General features: G+C 42.6%; 1 protein-coding gene across 2 annotated transcripts; it reads left to right on the top strand.

The window, feature by feature from the left end:
- Nucleotides 1-15,578: 15,578 nt before the first annotated feature.
- LOC104416641 (HVA22-like protein e) lies at nucleotides 15,579-16,729 on the top strand. 2 transcript variants are annotated; one of them, XM_010028003.3, is made up of 4 exons: nucleotides 15,579-15,642; nucleotides 15,735-15,761; nucleotides 15,883-16,005; nucleotides 16,093-16,729. In XM_010028003.3, exons 1-4 carry the CDS (start codon nucleotides 15,596-15,598, stop codon nucleotides 16,358-16,360), a joined length of 465 nt encoding a protein of 154 aa, XP_010026305.2. In that variant the 5' UTR covers nucleotides 15,579-15,595; the 3' UTR covers nucleotides 16,361-16,729. The 2 variants fall into 2 exon arrangements, with proteins under 2 accessions (XP_010026305.2, XP_039162375.1); XM_039306441.1 differs by having other exon boundaries at nucleotides 15,583-15,642; nucleotides 15,735-16,005.

The following is a 16,729-nucleotide window of genomic DNA, read 5'->3' as shown; positions in this document are numbered from 1 at the left end:
CACTCTCCACCCCTTAATTAGCACTGAATTGGCAATAGTTGATCTTTTAACTCAATGCATGCCACGAGTAAAGTATAAGGATCATATGACTAGGATGCGGATAGGTTCCATTATGTGATTTGTCGTCATATGTACGATTTTTATTATATGAAACTCTTATTTAGTTGTAATGTCATTCTCAATTTTTTGTATACACATTCAGTTGTTTCTGAGAATAATAGTTACCCTTAGTTCTAAAATAAACATAGAGTTTATTCATTGAAATGAGCTGTTACATATAGCCTAACGTTAAAGAAATAAAATGCATTGCGATACTTGGAGGATATTACTCGCTCTCAGAGGACATGTCGCCATGATTCATGCAATTTGTTTCTTTTCTTTAAGCATAACCTTATCATGGATTTGGATGCATAATCCGTATTATAAAAATGTTGGGATCATGTAGGAGAATGTTATCTATAATGTGATCCTACGTTTTTAAAGATATAGTTTTTAAAATAAAAACTTATCCATTGACCCACATTTTCTCTTTTGAGGACAATTGTTTCATCATGTGGTTTCACGTTCGTACTTTTTCATGATAGCCCATTTAGAAACCGCCTTGACGGGAGATAATTTATAAGAACAATTGGTCATTTATGCAAAGGCGATTATAAGGTCTAAAGTAAACCCTCTCATTGGAAATACACTATTAACACATGAGGGAATTAGGTTAATAGAGTGTGCCACAATCACCGTTGAATTTTCGTAAATTTCCGACAAATACAAATTCGAACAATAGTTAGAGGTCAGTTTTTTAAATCCCGTTTTCCGCATATGATTCTAATTGATGTTTGAAATTTGTTTTTCAATACATGATTAGAATCGTTCATTTTTATTTAGCTAATCTAATAGTTTAACTTTTAAAATAATTGAGGATGGTCTGGCCAAAATGTCACACTTGGAGTCCCCGGTCCCTCTCAACTTTTGTCGGCACATGTAGAAGCTCGGCCCGCCAACACTCGTGCCCCAACAAGGGAAAAATGACAAAAGAAGAAAAAGGGAAAGTCGTCGTCCCCATGGCCTGGGGACACCTGTCACCGTCTGCCCACGTAAGAATACAAAAACTTTAAAAAAGCAGGATGGAAAGCGTAGACTGAGGTGCAGAAGATCGAAAAGAAGTATGAACGCTCTCTCTCAGGTTGCATCTCTCTCTCTCTCCATAAAGATTGATGCAGGGACAGTGGAGTGGGAGTCGACGGTGGTGATTAATCGAACGGCTAGACCTTCGTCCATTCATTTCTCTTTATCAAACTGAGGTTCAGGAATGACGAAAGCTTCCTGACATGAGCAGGCCCCCGACGCCTGCCACTTGTCATCTTGAAATGCCAAGATATAGTTTGCAACTCATTGAAAAAACAAAAAGGCCAGCCTTTCTCAAGGCTTAACTAGGCTATTAGTATATATCAATTTTTTTTTGGTTAAAAATATATATCAATTATATAGAGTATGACTTACAAAATTTACTGCCAGAGTGAATGATCTAACCGATAGACTCTGACCAGTTTGACAACTCATCCTTCCACTCGTACATACTGCACAATGTTCCCTACATAATACTGGTACATTTTCTTCTGACTAATGAAGCCAACACCATACTGGTTGCTCCATCTTCATAGCTAGCAAATCACATGACAAGAAGTTTGCTTTTTTCTTATGGAGTAAGTTTGTTAATTCATTGATCCTTGCTTAGTATGATAGAGACAGACTCAATTCATACACATGGGAGCTTATTACGGCATCCTAAATATACCATACATCTCTGGCAGAAGTGTTGTGATTGGGTCATGCAAATGTGAGGGCTAAATTCACTAGTCCACATATCAAACACGGCTAATGCGCAAACTGGAGATTGAAATAAAAAGGAAAAATTCAAAATATCAACTTGAGCCACTCACTTAAAATCCAACTCCATCTCAGGAAAAATCGCGATCTCACGGGTCCATAAGTCACGACGCGTTTCACATGCTACGCAAGTATATATCAGTAAAGAGTCCACACACGATCATCAACGTGTTCCTTCACGTAGACACACGACTCGTCTCTCCTAGCGTCAAACTTCGATCAGCAAAAAACCACGGTGCGCTCGATCAAGAACGCATCGCAACCCAACCAGAGAATCGATCTCATCTGAGGCTGTAGATCCAATCTAAGATCGAACTTCCAATCGCAGTAGTACAGGAATGATGTCGTTCGACTCTAGCCAAGGACGTTGACGCAGCCGGAGCGGGAGCCGAGCTAGAGCGATCACCACGGGACAGTACATGGGAGCCGGTGACGGTGGCAACATCCATGCCAAGGAACTCAAGGTGGTCGGGGGACCAGAGGGTGATGGGATCATTGAGGCCGCTATGCCACTATAGGAGGAAGGTGAAGCAGGCGAGGGTTAGTGGGAGGATAGTGAGGAGGAGGAGGAGGCGGGAGGCGAAGGCCTAGTGGGGCAATGGAATAGCTTCCTATTATTTCACAAGAACGATGGAGTGGAGTTCGCAAGAGGGAGGCGAAGGGACGTAGCATCGGCATCGGCGTCGCGATTCACTAGAAGAGAGGCGCGACTTTGACAAGGAGAGAGAGAGAGAGAGAGAGAGAGCGGATTGGAGGTCGCGAGAGGGAGGCAGGGGCATTGGCGTCAGCGTCGGGTTTGGGGGCGTAGACAAAGGCGGAGGTGGAGGGGCATCGGCGTCATGCGAAGGAGCATCGGCGGCATCAACATCGGGGTTGGGGGGGAGATGGAGGCAACCAATGGAGGAGGGAGAGCAAAGGAGGGGGAAGAGCATATGGAAGCAATCTGCGATTTTGTTCTCCCGCAACAGAGAACGAGAGAAGAGAGAGAGAGAGAGAGAGAGAGAGAGAGATGGTGCAGAAGATAGTAGAGGAGAGAGAGCGTCAGAGCATATGTGCAGAGATGTGGGCCAGGTCTACAGAAGAGAGAGCAGAGGTGGGTGTTGAACAAATTTTGAATCGCTGACCTCATTTACACGTGGCTCCATGTGTCGACTTTTGAATGGTTTTACATTTCGTCTACATGGAGTGTAAAACCCACCCAATAATTTCTCCTTGAGTGATGCGAATTTTGACAGAATCGAGTCAAATTCTATCTTTTCATTGAGGATCGTTTCCGAGTCAAGAATCAATAGTTGACCTCAAGAGCTTGAGCCTTTATAAAACATGGTTAACCCAACTTAGCCCACTTCCGACTATCAAAATTCTTGCCACTGCCGCCACAATCGTGACTGCCAACAATGTTGCCCCGTCTTGCAAAGGTTGTTCGCGTGATGTACTCTTTGGTTGTGGTGCATGGAGAGGTCAAGAGCAGCTCTTTCGGTCGGTGCCATGTCGGTGCCATCCATAGGAGCCAGCTCGCTCTCTCAGTTTGTAGGTCGAGGTTGGCGGTGGCCTTGTGATCATGATGGTTTTAATTGGTGATGGGCTTAAGGCCCATCCGCCCATGCTGGGCCCAAAAGGCCTGGCCCACGGGAATAGGGCCCGTGGATGGGGGAAGGTATAAAAGGGAAGAGAGAGAGAGAGATGGCATCTGTTGGAAACAAACATACGTACGCTTTTCTCCCACTCGCTCTCTCTCTCTCTTCTAAAGACAAAAGAAAAACAGTAAGGCTTCGGCAATTTTTCTTCCCTTCATTGCTTCATCGGATCGAACAGGCCAAATCTCTTCCTCTTATCGGCGTCCTTGTCTAATATGTGGCTAACAAGGTACGCTCGAATCCGTGGTGTGTTTTAGGATTGATGATACGTGTTAATCTCGGGATTCGTCTTCCGCATTGATTTAGGGGTTCGATTTAGTGTCGAATCCAGTTTTCAGGGATCCGTTATTCCCAACATTGGTATCGAGCCCTAGTTTACGTTTTCCGACCTGTTTGACATTTTTTGATTGATTTTTCGCAAAAGCAATTCGGCCATACGAATCGGGGTGAGAAATCCCGACACTCGAGCACTATTCATCGATTTTTTTGAGTTTCTGTAAGTCGAAATTGAATTCTGAATGCATAGGGTGAAAGGAGTCGTCGAGGCGAGTCCGGCGACATGTCGTGCGCCCCCGAGCGATGCCGAGCGACACCGCACGCGCCCACATGCGCGGCCAGAAGGCGCTGCGCGTGGGCGCGACGCACCCAGAAGCGTCGGCTCGCCCGGCGCGTGCGGCACACGTGCCAGTCGGCGAATCGGCGCGTGCGCACCGACAGCCAGCGAACCGGCACACGCCGGTCGACGGACCGACGCGTGCTGACGCCACCCAACGATCTGTAACCGCTGGGATGACGTCATCGATGACGTCAGCGCCGACGACCGTTGGCCGGCCAGTCACCGGCTGGCGACCCGATCGGCGACCCGACCCGAATCGCAAACGCCCGGCACGCGCGCGGCACGTGCCGTCCGGTCCGACCAGTCCGACGACCTGGCCGTTGACTCGTTGACCGACCGTTGACCCGAAAAAAAAAAAAAAAAAAAAAAAAAGAGGAATTTGTTCATTTTTCAATTATGTCTATGTGGGTTAGAGGTAATCCATTTTTTATTCTGCATTTGTTGCATGAATCATGGAAAATTATGTATTTTCCATTTTGTTTATTGTGGATTATAAGTGATCCATTTAAGTTCTGCATTCCTTGTAGGAACTATGATGCGTTATGTACGGATACCTGCAATCCCAAGAACGGACGAAGGAAGAGCTAGACTAAGAAGGCTGATGAAAGAGTTAGCTGATTATCGGTGGCTTGATGGTGATTTAGTATCACACATGGTCAAGGTCAATCGATGATACAGAAATCATCTCGGAATGGTTATCTTATGCCGGATTTTGAGAAGGTGCCGGCTTTGATGAACACTATTTCACCTAAATGGCAAGCAGTGTTAGATCGGTTATGGGAGGTCAACGTGGTCCCGGATTACAGGGGGCTAGTGGAAACTTTTGTAAGAGAGTACTATAGGATTGAGTTGGCCAAAATTTCAACCCTTAGATTGAGCGCCACATGGCGCAGAGTGAATGCACCTTGGTGGCGACATGAGAGCTCTCCAACAGTTTTTCCATGGTTGTCAAATGTGCCTTCAGTTTTCTCAGATACTTTGACTGATAGATTAGAAGGGACTTTCCCTATTTATTTCTTAGATTAGTTTGAGATATTTTTTTTTAGTGATGAATATCTCTTTCAATGTTGATATTTCTTTTTTGGATATATTACTTAGTGTAATAGATTGTTGTATTAGTTGAAGGCATTATTATTTTATTGGATGTCAATTATCTGTTGATTTCTGTTAATTGCTGATTGCTATGGGTAGTTAGCTGTGGGTAGTTATAGAAGTTTTTGTAACTTCATAGAATTTATTTTGCATAAGACAATTATATGTGCTATGATAGTTTTAAGTTAGGATTTTTGGAGGATGATTGGAAACGTAGTGACCTTTTGATTCTGAAACCTTACTTGAAATTATTCATTGATATGATGGGTCTGTGCAAAGTGGATGCATAAATGATAGGCATTAAGTATTCGTGCATATATGTCTCGATGTGTTTAGATTGATGGAGTCAGCAACTAAGAACGTAATTGCTGATGTGAATGGCAATAATTGTGAAATATTGAATATGAAGATTTAATATGTGCTGGGAAAGCAAGAAGCACTAGAAGCTCTTGACTATATTATGGAAGATCTTGAGGATGCTGTGCGCCACCTTGAGCTAGTAGAGGACTGTCTATCGGCATTTGAGCCGAAAATAGACATTGGCTATGCTGGTCCTAGCTCAGAAAGGGCTTTGAGCTCTAAGCGCAAGCGTATTGATTCATTCAATATGTGTGAATGCAAAGGATCAAGTCCTTATTGCAAAAGATCAAGAGTTAACCAACACAAGAGAGGAAAACGTCCTCAAGTGAAGAAAAAGTCAAGTGTGAGGTGTTACAATTGTGACAAGAAAAGGTCACTATGGTCGTAACTGTTGTGTGACATCCCGATTTTCCAATTCTATTTTCAATAAATTGAGACGGGCATTTCGTTGGCACGCATATAGTTCTTTTCCTTGAGTCGGCCACTCATGTGAAAACTAGTTTATCGAGTGAAGCTGTTAAGAGTTTCTAATGCATCAGACTCGAGAATTTGACCAGGAAGCGATCTTTCGACCAAGCTAGTCTGCAAGGGTCATTACGGCACAATTTAAAATTGATTAGAGATCGGAGATGGGTCGACTCGACAGAGGCATGTGATCAGGTGTGGGTGATTCCACCGGATCACATAATCCTTGTCGATCGACACTGGACCGACTTTTCTATCGATTGGGTACCCTGTGTTCGTATTTGAAACCTTGAGATTTCCCCGACAACCGAAAGTCGCCAATGTTTCAAAGATGTACATTGTGGCTTGAGATAATCAACCATAGGTCAAATGCGTGAAAATTTCTAAAGGCTACCCGGTAGGTTGGGCCGCGCTAGTATCGTGCCAAAGTGAAATTAACCGTGGAATTGAGATCGAATTCAGAAATTGAAAGTCTGGGTGTGTCACAAATCATTTCAGGATCATCGAATCATCTTTGGAAGATTTTTTCATGCAATCAGAGTTCTTTGGCAAATTAAATCCGAAAATGGCTAATTTGGCTCGAGAAATAGTAGGCTCGTCTTTGGTCGTGCTTTTGGGACTTAAGTTGGTTCTATGGCCAAGTGAGGATGTGAATTGAAGGGTGGTGACATTGGATTAATTTTATGGACTTCAATTGGACTCAATTGGAAGAGAATTGAATGGAATTGAAGAGATTGGATGTACAAGATTTTAGGCCCCGGCGGAAAATGAAATTGGACCCATTGAAGAATGTTGTGGGAGAAGAGATAGTGAAAGATGACATGGGATGATGTCATGGTGGGCCTTTTTGGGGATTAAAGAAAAAGGAAAAAGAAAAGAAAAAGCCCCCATCTTTCTCTCTCTCCTCCCTCTCTTCTTCCTCTCTCTTCCGTGCGATTCCTCCATCTTCTTCATCTTCCTTCTTCGGCTACTCGGTTCCGTGGAGATCGAAGACCAGAGGAAGCGGCAGCCGCCGTCGTATGCCCCCTCCGTCACTCGTCGCCGCCGTTTGTGCCGCCGTCCGCCGCTCGCCCAAACCGCTCGCATCTCCATCTTCTCCTTGCATCTTCGAACCCAACAACCGGAAGAAGACCTCAGTAGCTGCAGGAGATCCGCCGAAGCCATTGTAGCCTCCGTGTGTCGCCGTCGCCGCCATCCCGCCGGACCGCCGTTGGCCGACCCCTTTCCTTTCCCCTTCCTCTCTTCCGCCGACTCTCTCTCTTGCTCCTTTCCGTTCGACGCCCAGAAATTTCAAAGCACAGGAGCTGCCTCCAGCCACCGTGTGGCCCGCCTGGCCGCCGCCTCGCCCATCCGAGTGACCGACGAGCTGCAGCCGCCGCTTCTCCGCCGGTTCCGCGCCCGAACCGCCGCCGATCAGCCCCTTCTCGGCCGCAACTAGCAGCTGGAAAAATGGGTATGCAGCGGCTTCGTGGCCCGTTTTGGCCGCCTTCCCGAGCCCGGATGCTTGGCCCGCTTTGAGGAAAGTTGTTCTCCTTGGCGTCCCCGTCGTTTTGGTCCGCTCGGCTCGCTAATCCGGTGAGTTTAACTCACTAAACCTCGCTTAGAGGGTTAATGATGCTTTAGGTGTGTTTAGTTTATGTTAAGTGTTATTAGGTGGTTAGTTTAATTTATTTAAGTGTAGATTATATTAATGTGCTTGATTAACTTAAATTGTGTTTAATTTAAAGTTAAGTGGGTGTTTATATTAATATAAACATTGATGTGACATAAAGGAATTTACTTTTGATTTATTTAAATATTCCGAAATCATTAAATAATTTAATAATATATTATTATTCGAAATTATTAAAATATTATTATTTAATTATTTTCGGAATAAATTTAGTTATTTATTAAATTCGAAAATTTTGTCGGGACCCTATGTTCTTAGAATTTCGTCTTTGGTCACTACCGTATAGTCAGATTTTGAAATTGATAATTGGATATTATGAATTGAGTGTGGATCGTGAAAGATATGCACATTATTATTTAATTAATTTTCGGAATAAATTTAATTATTTATTAAATTCCGAAAATTGTCGTTGGGACCTTATTTGCTCAGAATTTCGTGCCGATCGCTGTTGTGCATGTAGAATTTGAGTTTGATGATTAATTGTGGCAAATTGAGTGTGATTGTGATAAATATGAATTCTTTATAGAATCCTAAGTGTGGAAATTAATGGGAGATTGGCCGTGATTAACCACCTATTAGAGGTCGTGCCCAGTGAGGCCGTGATTAACCACCGATTGGAGGTCATGCCTAATAGGGCCGTGATGAACCACCTAAGAGAGGTCGTGCCTAATAGAGCCGTGATGAATCACCTAAGAGAGGTCGTGCCTAATGGGGCCGTGATTGACCACCTATTAGAGGTCGTGCCCAGTGAGGCCGTGATGGACTACCTATGAGAGGTCGTGCCCAGCGAGGCCGTGATGGACCACCTATGAGAGGTCGTGCCTAGAGAGGCCGTGATGGACCATCTAATTAAAGGTCGTGCTGAGTGGGGCCGTGATGCCACTGATTTTAAATTTGCCAAGTAGGGCCATAGTTGAGAGCAAGGATTGATTTGCTTGAATGACATGTAATCGACCGAGTCGATTGATCGCTGAGACGATCCCCATGATTGAGCTGTGCTGATGATGTGATTGTATCTCCGTGGTTGAGTTATTAGAATTGCACGTAGTTGAATTATATAAACTGTGCTAACCTGCAGATGAAGGCTAATGCGAGGTAAGTCTTCTGTGTGATGTGGCTAGGCCACCTGGGGCGTATTTTCTTTCTAATAGGGGTTTAGGGGGTTGAACTTGCTGAGACATCGTCTCATCCCGGTTGTGGGATTAAAAATTTCAGGTCCCTGGTGGGCGGAGCGACCAGATAGCTTTGGTTGGCATTGAGGAGTTGCAGAGGTGAAGTTATAAGGATTGGAGGACGTGCCCGACTTGTAGGTCATAGGACAATTCCTCTTTAAGAGCCTTGTCTTGTGTAGACTGTTGGCCGTAGACCTCTGTTTGTAATTCTGTTGAGTTATGTAAGTGCTTGGTTGTGAAATTGTTTCCTGCCTTTCTATCCCGTATTTTATTGTTAGGGGTTTTATAATACGTTCCGCTTGCGCAATAATAAATCAATGGGGTCGGCGACACTACCTGGGAATGTCGCAATTTGATCGACCGTAGTGGGATGTGCCCGTACTCGGGGTCCGGGGCGTGACATGTTGTGAGCCGAAAAAGGTAAACACCTCTTGTACATTTGAGAACTTTGATTATGTGTCAAGTTCTGAATTATTGGCTGAATTCAATCCTTTGTAGACTATAGATTTAGGAAAGACAGACCATGTAGCAAAGGATAGAGAATCCTTCGTGGAATTCCGACGATACCGACTGGAATTAAGTGGATCTATGTGGGATATAACTCCAGAAATGAAGTTAAATGGATTGGCACTTGCCAATTGAACATGCGTGGTGGACGCAACTTGTTCCTACATGAACTTCCATAATAAATGTGTAGATTTGTGTTTAGATACAAACTACTATGGTTGTGGTCACTTTCTGGATGGTTTTGTTGTACTGAATGTTGACTGTGGTGATGTCAATATATGTTATTCCCTTGTTTCACGTTTCCTACTTCATATGATAATGATGTGAATGTGTGGCATGCTAGACTTGGTCATATTGGCCAATAATGTATGAATAGACTAGCCAAAGAGGGCTGGTTGGGCAAAATTGAAAAAATCGATTTGTCCATATGTGAGCATTGCCTAGTAGGGAAAACGACAAGAAAACCATTTGGAAAAGGTAAAAGAGCTGACGTTCCTCTACATTTAATCCATTCTGACGTTTGTGGTTCAATGAATGTGAGAGGAAGGCAAAGGGCTGTTTATTTCATCACTTTTATAGATGATTATACTTGATTCGGATATGTCTATTTGATTTCTCATAAATCTGAAGCATTATGTTGTTTCAAAAGGTTTAGTGAACTTGGTAGAAAATCAATTAGACAAGAAAATAAAAGTATTTAGATCCGATCGAGGTCGAGAATATTTATCTGATGAGTTCAGAAAATCATGTGATGAAAAAGGAATAAAAAGACAGTTATCTATTCCATATACTCCTCAACAAAATGGTGTTGTAGAGAGAAGAAACAGAACCATACTAGAATTGGTTAGGTCCATGATGGCGCATGCTAACTTACATATCATTTTTTGGAGTGATGCGTTGTTAACTGCTGCATATATACTTAACCAGGTGCTTTCCAAATCAGTTAGTTCCACTCCATATGAGTTATGGACAGGTAGAAACCGGACTTAAGTTTTCTTAAGCCATGGGTTATGCTGCCTATACTCATGAGTCCTCTCACAAGTTTGGGAAATTGGGTCCCGAAGGAAAGAATAGTATTTTAATGAGATACTCCGAACACTCGAAATGGTGTGTTCATAGGTAAGTAGGAAAGTTGGAGTATAACTGAATTTGAATCACGGAATGTCACATCCTTAGTGGATGAATTTCCTAAGAAGGGCGAAATAGGAGAAGATTACTTCCTATTTGAAACCTTAGATTAAGATAATGATATTAGTGGAGTTCGTCCAAGTGGAAGTAATATGAGAAGTGATAAATTGAATCCAACTCGTTCTCAATTGCAACCACATCATGAGACGAAGTCATCATTATCTAATCCTAGTGGGAGCATAATGGGGAATGATGTGCTAAGTGTACAATCTCCCATACGGCGAACAAGTCGCCAAAGTATTCCCCGTCGATATTTTGATATTGAAGGGGAAACTTTTATGATTGTTCCGCAAGATGAGAATGAACCAAGAAATATTAATGAGGCTCTGAATTGCCCTAGTAAGGAAAAATAGATTCATGAAATGGAAGAGGAAATGGAGTCAATGAAATCAAACCAAGTCTGGGAACCGATTGATCTTCCAAAAGGACGCAGAGCCATTGGGAACAAGTGGGTTCTCAAAATAAAGCGAAAGGCTGATGGCTCGATATAAAGGCATAAGGCTCGCCTTGTGGTGAAGGGGTATAATCAACAGGAATGAATTGATTATGAAGATACATTTTCTCCTGTAGTGAGATTTACCTTGATTCGCATTATTCTGGCAATAATGGCAAGTATGGATCTTGAGTTACATCAAATGGATGTAAAGACTGCTTTCCTCAATGAAGAATTAGAGGAAAAAATATATGAAACAACTTGCTGGTTTCATAGTAAAAGGCCATGAAGAAAAGATATATCAACTTTTGGGATTGATATACGGCCTTAAGCAGTCATCAAGACAATGATATATACGTTTTCATAATGTCATAATGGCATATGACTTTACAATGATTGATGAGGATCATTGTGTATATATCAAAAGATCCAGAGATCAATTTGTGATCATATCATTATATGTTGATGATATACTGATTGCCGGAAGTAATATGGAGTTTGTTAATACTATCAAGAGTTGGTTGTCTTCCAACTTTGAGATGAAGGATATGGGTGAGGCTGCATACATTATTGGAGTTAAGATTTCAAGATTGTAAACCCATAGATACTCCTATTGCAAAAGGTGAAGGATTGAGCCATAGATTGTGTCCAAGGACTCCACAAGAGAAGGAACAAACGAAATATGTTCCTTATGCTAGTGCTGTTGAGAGCTTGATGTATGCTATGATGTGTACAAGACCTGACATATGTTATGCAGTTGGAATGGTGAGCAGATACCAATCCAATCCAGGTCAAGCACGTTTGGAAAGCCGTTAAAAGAATACTAAGGTATCTAAAGGGGACTGCTGATTATACGTTGAGTTATTATGGAAAGGATCTGCAACTCAAAGGCTATTCTGATGCTGATTGGAGAGAAGATTTAGATGAAAGAAAATCTACCTATGGGTTTGTTTTCTTACCGAATAATGGCACAATATGTTGGAGCAGTAAGAAACAAAAGAGTATAGCCTTGTCCACGATGGAAACTGAGTTCGTGGCATTATTAGCAGCAATATAAGAATATGTTTGGCTTAAGAGATTATTGGATCATTTAGGTGTTATTTGAAGTGCTGCAGATTCATTGTTGGTTAACTGTGATAGCCAAGCGGCAAAAGCATACACCAAATATCCAAAATATCATGGCAAGACCAAACCTATAGATGCCAAGTATAAATTTTGTCAAGAATATGATTGCACGAAAAGATGTGAACTTACAGTACATGTTACGCATAGAATGGTAGCAGATCCCATGACAAAGCCAATACCTAGAGATGTGTTTTTGTGGCCATATGAAATCTCTAGGATTGCGTAGAGGCTGATGTACTGAATATTGTAATTTCCCTAAGTGTTCACATTTGATGAATTTGTGTTTTCATCATTGATGCCTATGTATCTTTGTTTGATCTTTATGCATCTTAATGCTCAGTGCATTATTTTAAGTTGAGGAAGTATGTCGGACAGATATAAGATTAACCCACTCACACGGGTAATCGCCTCTATTTACTGTGTGATAAATAGAGATGAGACTGTTTTTAAGCTTATTATCTAGGTGATAATCGAGAGTTCAAGCTTAAAATACGTATGTCACCTTAACTGGGTGTTAAGATGATGACATAATACTTACTATGTCCGAAAGTAAAATACCCCACATATTTTACTTTATCTGTCTATGATGCCAGATGTGAGTTCTGATGAATTTTGTGAATGAGTAGATACATGAACTCAAGTTAGACATTGGGTATGTCTGAACTATCATCTGTACGGTATTGAAAGGAATAAACATATGCTCCATGGGAAAGGAGTTAATACCGTAATACGTGTTTCATACTACGTATGCATGAGACGACCAATAAGAGTGGCAAAAGTTTGATCTCAACTTTTGTGTCGTGTGACTCTTGAGGAAAAGAGTTCCTCAATTTTTAGTCCCCTCATGACTCTTACTTATTCTCAAGATTTCTATTTAGTATTTGCTATCTTAGGATGTTGCCAATGGTCATGAGTTGATTCGATCTAATGGGGCATTTCTAGAAAAGCAAGCTGAACTGAAATTGAGAGTTTGAAGGGAAGAGGAAGATCGAATTTGGAGAATCACATTGTAATTTTTGTATTCACCGGTTAACCAATTATGACTGTCTTTGTGATAATAATAATTGTGAATACAATATATATATCATTGTTTGAAAGAGATCAAGAGAGATATAAATGTGATCAATCGATCTAGGGTACCGCATACCGAATCTACTCGGAGTGTGATTCCCATTATGAGCTGGTATATATTCCTAACAGATGTATAGCAACGAGCTCTCAAAATATGCTGGTCGCACGGATTATTCACCGGTATGAATGTTGAAGAGAGGTAAAGAGAATCCTGTTCAGCTCACCATGTGTGAGTGGGAGATGATGGTTTTAATTGGTGATGGGCTTAAGGCCCGTCCGCCCATGCTGGACCCAAAAGGCCCGGCCCACGGGAATAGGGCCTGTGGATGGGGGAAGGTATAAAAGGGAGGAGAGAGAGAGAGATGGCACCTATTGGAAACAAACGTACGTACGCTTTTCTCCCCGCGCTCTCTCTCTCTCTTCTAAAGACAAAAGAAAAACAGTAAGGCTCCGGCAATTTTTCTTCCCTTCATTGCTTCATCGGATCGAACAGGGCCAAATCTCTTCCTCTTATCGGCGTCAGTGTCTAATCTGTGGCTAACAAGGTACGCTCGAATCCGTGGTGTGCTTTAGGATCGGTGATACGTGTTAATCCCGGGATTCATCTTCCGCATGGATTTAGGGGTTCGATTTAGTGTCGAATCCGGTTTTCGAGGATCCGTTATTCCCAACAGATCATTCAGTGGCTCAACACTTAGTCTAAGTCTAGTTCTATAAATGTCTGTGTGCCAGCAAGAGAATAACGGGTGGCATAGTTATTGGTAGCGACTTTGCCTACACCGATGGCATTGCCTGTTAGTGCTAGTGGACACTCAAAAGATGTAACTTTGGGGTGGTTCATTGTTGTCAAATTCTTTTGCTCATGATAGACTCCATGGCCACTTGGAAATGGTCCGATTCTAAGATCAAATGGTGTTCAAATTTTGCCCTTTGGGGCTGGCATGCTCTATACGGGGACCCAACTAAGGCCCAACGGAGCTTGTTTGAGTAGTATCTTTCGGTCCTCATTCCTTAAACTTTTATGGCTGGAACATGCAGAAGCTTGGCCCGCGAACACTCAAGCCTAAGAAGAGAAATATGACAAAGGAGAAAAGGGGGAAGGGGGCACTTGTCATCACATGGTTGGGACACGTGTCACCGACAGCCCAAATATGATAATACCAAGATTTGGCAAATGGATGAAAGCGAAGATTGAGAAGGTGTAGAGATCGAAAAGGAAGTAGGGGTGAGCATGGTCTAGGATGGGCCGATTCATCGCCTAACTTTGGGACCAATTCGTACAGATGTTGGTTTTCAATTTTTGGAACTGAAGACTGATCCTATTGAGCTTGGGACCAAGGATCGAACCAACTTAATGGATTTGGTCCGGTTCCAAGGTCAACTTGAGAACAATCAATAATTTTTTATTTCATTTTTTGTACTCTTTAAAAAAAAAAATTAAGGACCGAATTGACTCAATATGTTTGGTTTGGTTTTAGGGTCAACTTATGACCAACCAATAATTTTTTATTTCATTTTTTATACTCCTTAAAAAAAGATTAATGACCAAACTGACCCAATGAATTTGGTCCAATTTTAGGGTCAACCTAGGACCAACCAATAATTTTTTATTTCATTTTTTGTACTCCTTAAAAGGGCAACCAATGACCATATTGACCTAATGGGTCCGATTATGAGTGACGTCAGCTAAGAAAGGCAAGTGGTGAGGGTCAAGTGGGGTGAGCATCGAACAAAATGAGCATCGAATGTCAAGTGGGAAGCAACAAGCCAAACAAGTATCGAGCGGTGACTGGCACGAGTGACCTAAAGCGAGTGAGGCAAGTGTCAAGTAGTGAGAAGAAAGGTTGTTTATTTTTATTTTGGCAAATTGAAGACTAAGATGATAAATAAGATTGAAGAGAACGAATACTAGAGGATGATGCTATAATGAACTGTTTATGTCTTTTTGAACGCCGTGAGGACTCCTCGCAAAAACATTTTCTTCCTTCGTAAATTATGATAATTAACGCCGTAAAAGACATTAAAAATCTAAGTTATTAAAGAACAATTTAAATTACTTGAACTCCTCATTAAAAGTTTAATATTATTTTTTGGTAAAATATTGTTTAATACGCCATTTATTTTAAGATTTTTCTATATATAAAAAATTATAATTAATATTATGAGTCGAGTTGGGACCGACCCAATTTCCTGAACCGAAGGGACCAACAAGGTTGGCCCGGTCCAAGGTCGATCCAGGGTTGACCTTAGACCGATGCTCAACCCTAAAAGGGAGTATGAACATAAAGAGGGATCTTAGTTGTGGACAGGCTAAGCCTCGTTAGGATAGGATCCCCCGACGTCTCACGTTTCGCCCCCCCCAAAAAAGAAAAAATGGGTCATCTGTGGACTCTCCTCACGCACGCTCGCTCCCTTGCTGGGTACTTTTTCCTCTCCTTCCTCCTCTTCTTCTTCTTCAACGTAATATTGAACGACTCGTGTGGCTTATCAATCTTTGATGGAATTGGCGCAGGCCTATGCTGATGCTGTTCTATCCTGTGTAAGATACTTACTGGGTTCTTTCTTCGCCTGATGCTTATTATGTCGGGTCAATCAATTGAATCAAGGCAGGGAAGAGATTTGAGGTTGATGGTTGGTGGTCGTGTTCTCTCTCTGGGCAGGTACGCGTCTGTGATGGCCATAGAGAGCCCTTCCAAGATAGACGATGAGCAGTGGCTGGCTTACTGGATCCTCTACTCCTTCCTCACCCACGTCGAGATGCTCCTCCAGCCTCTTTTTGAGTGGTTAGTGGCGACCTACCCTTATCTCCTCTCTTGTCGGGTTTGATGATTGATCATCGAGATGACGAATCCTCCTCCTCTTTGTGTCAGGATACCCATATGGTACGATGTGAAGCTCATCTTGGCAGCGTGGCTGGTCCTCCCTCAGTTCCAAGGCGCAGCTTTCCTGTATAAGAGATTCGTGCGGGAGCACATTCTCAAGTGGCAACCCAAGTCCAAGTCCTCCCATACCACCTACCCCAAGGGCATTCTCAAGAAATCCAAGTCCAAGTCCTTCCCTACCTCCCCAAATGGCAAACCCAAGTCCAAGAAGAAGGTCGTCCGCTTCAGCATCCCCACGAACAATTCGCACGAATAGAGCAGCAGGATATGATTTGCTGCGCTTCGAACTTGACGACGCCTGATCTTTGAACGGAACTAGTTCGCTTTGGCTGGAAATGATAACAGAAGCTACAAGTTAGGGAAAATACAAGATGTGGAAATGGTCTCCATTGTGCCTGTCGCGTAGATTCCTCTAATTAGTCAAAAGCAATGTGGGAATGGATGAGCACGAGCCAACTCTGATGTCGACTTATTTCTGTGGTCCCCAGACCCCACACGGAATGGGAACTTTCAAGATGCAATCCCCCCTGCCTATCAGTCTTATCGCCCAAGGCCCTGATGACCTTTGCATCTTGTTTCCGAGAAATGGACATCTGTCCTAATTAGCGAAATACCTTTCATCAAA

The sequence above is a fragment of the Eucalyptus grandis genome, chromosome 2 (genome assembly GCF_016545825.1).
Source record: "Eucalyptus grandis isolate ANBG69807.140 chromosome 2, ASM1654582v1, whole genome shotgun sequence".
Lineage (NCBI taxonomy): Eukaryota > Viridiplantae > Streptophyta > Magnoliopsida > Myrtales > Myrtaceae > Eucalyptus > Eucalyptus grandis.
Note: the sequence above shows the minus strand (reverse complement) of the source record. Positions and strands in the feature narration are given on the sequence as shown.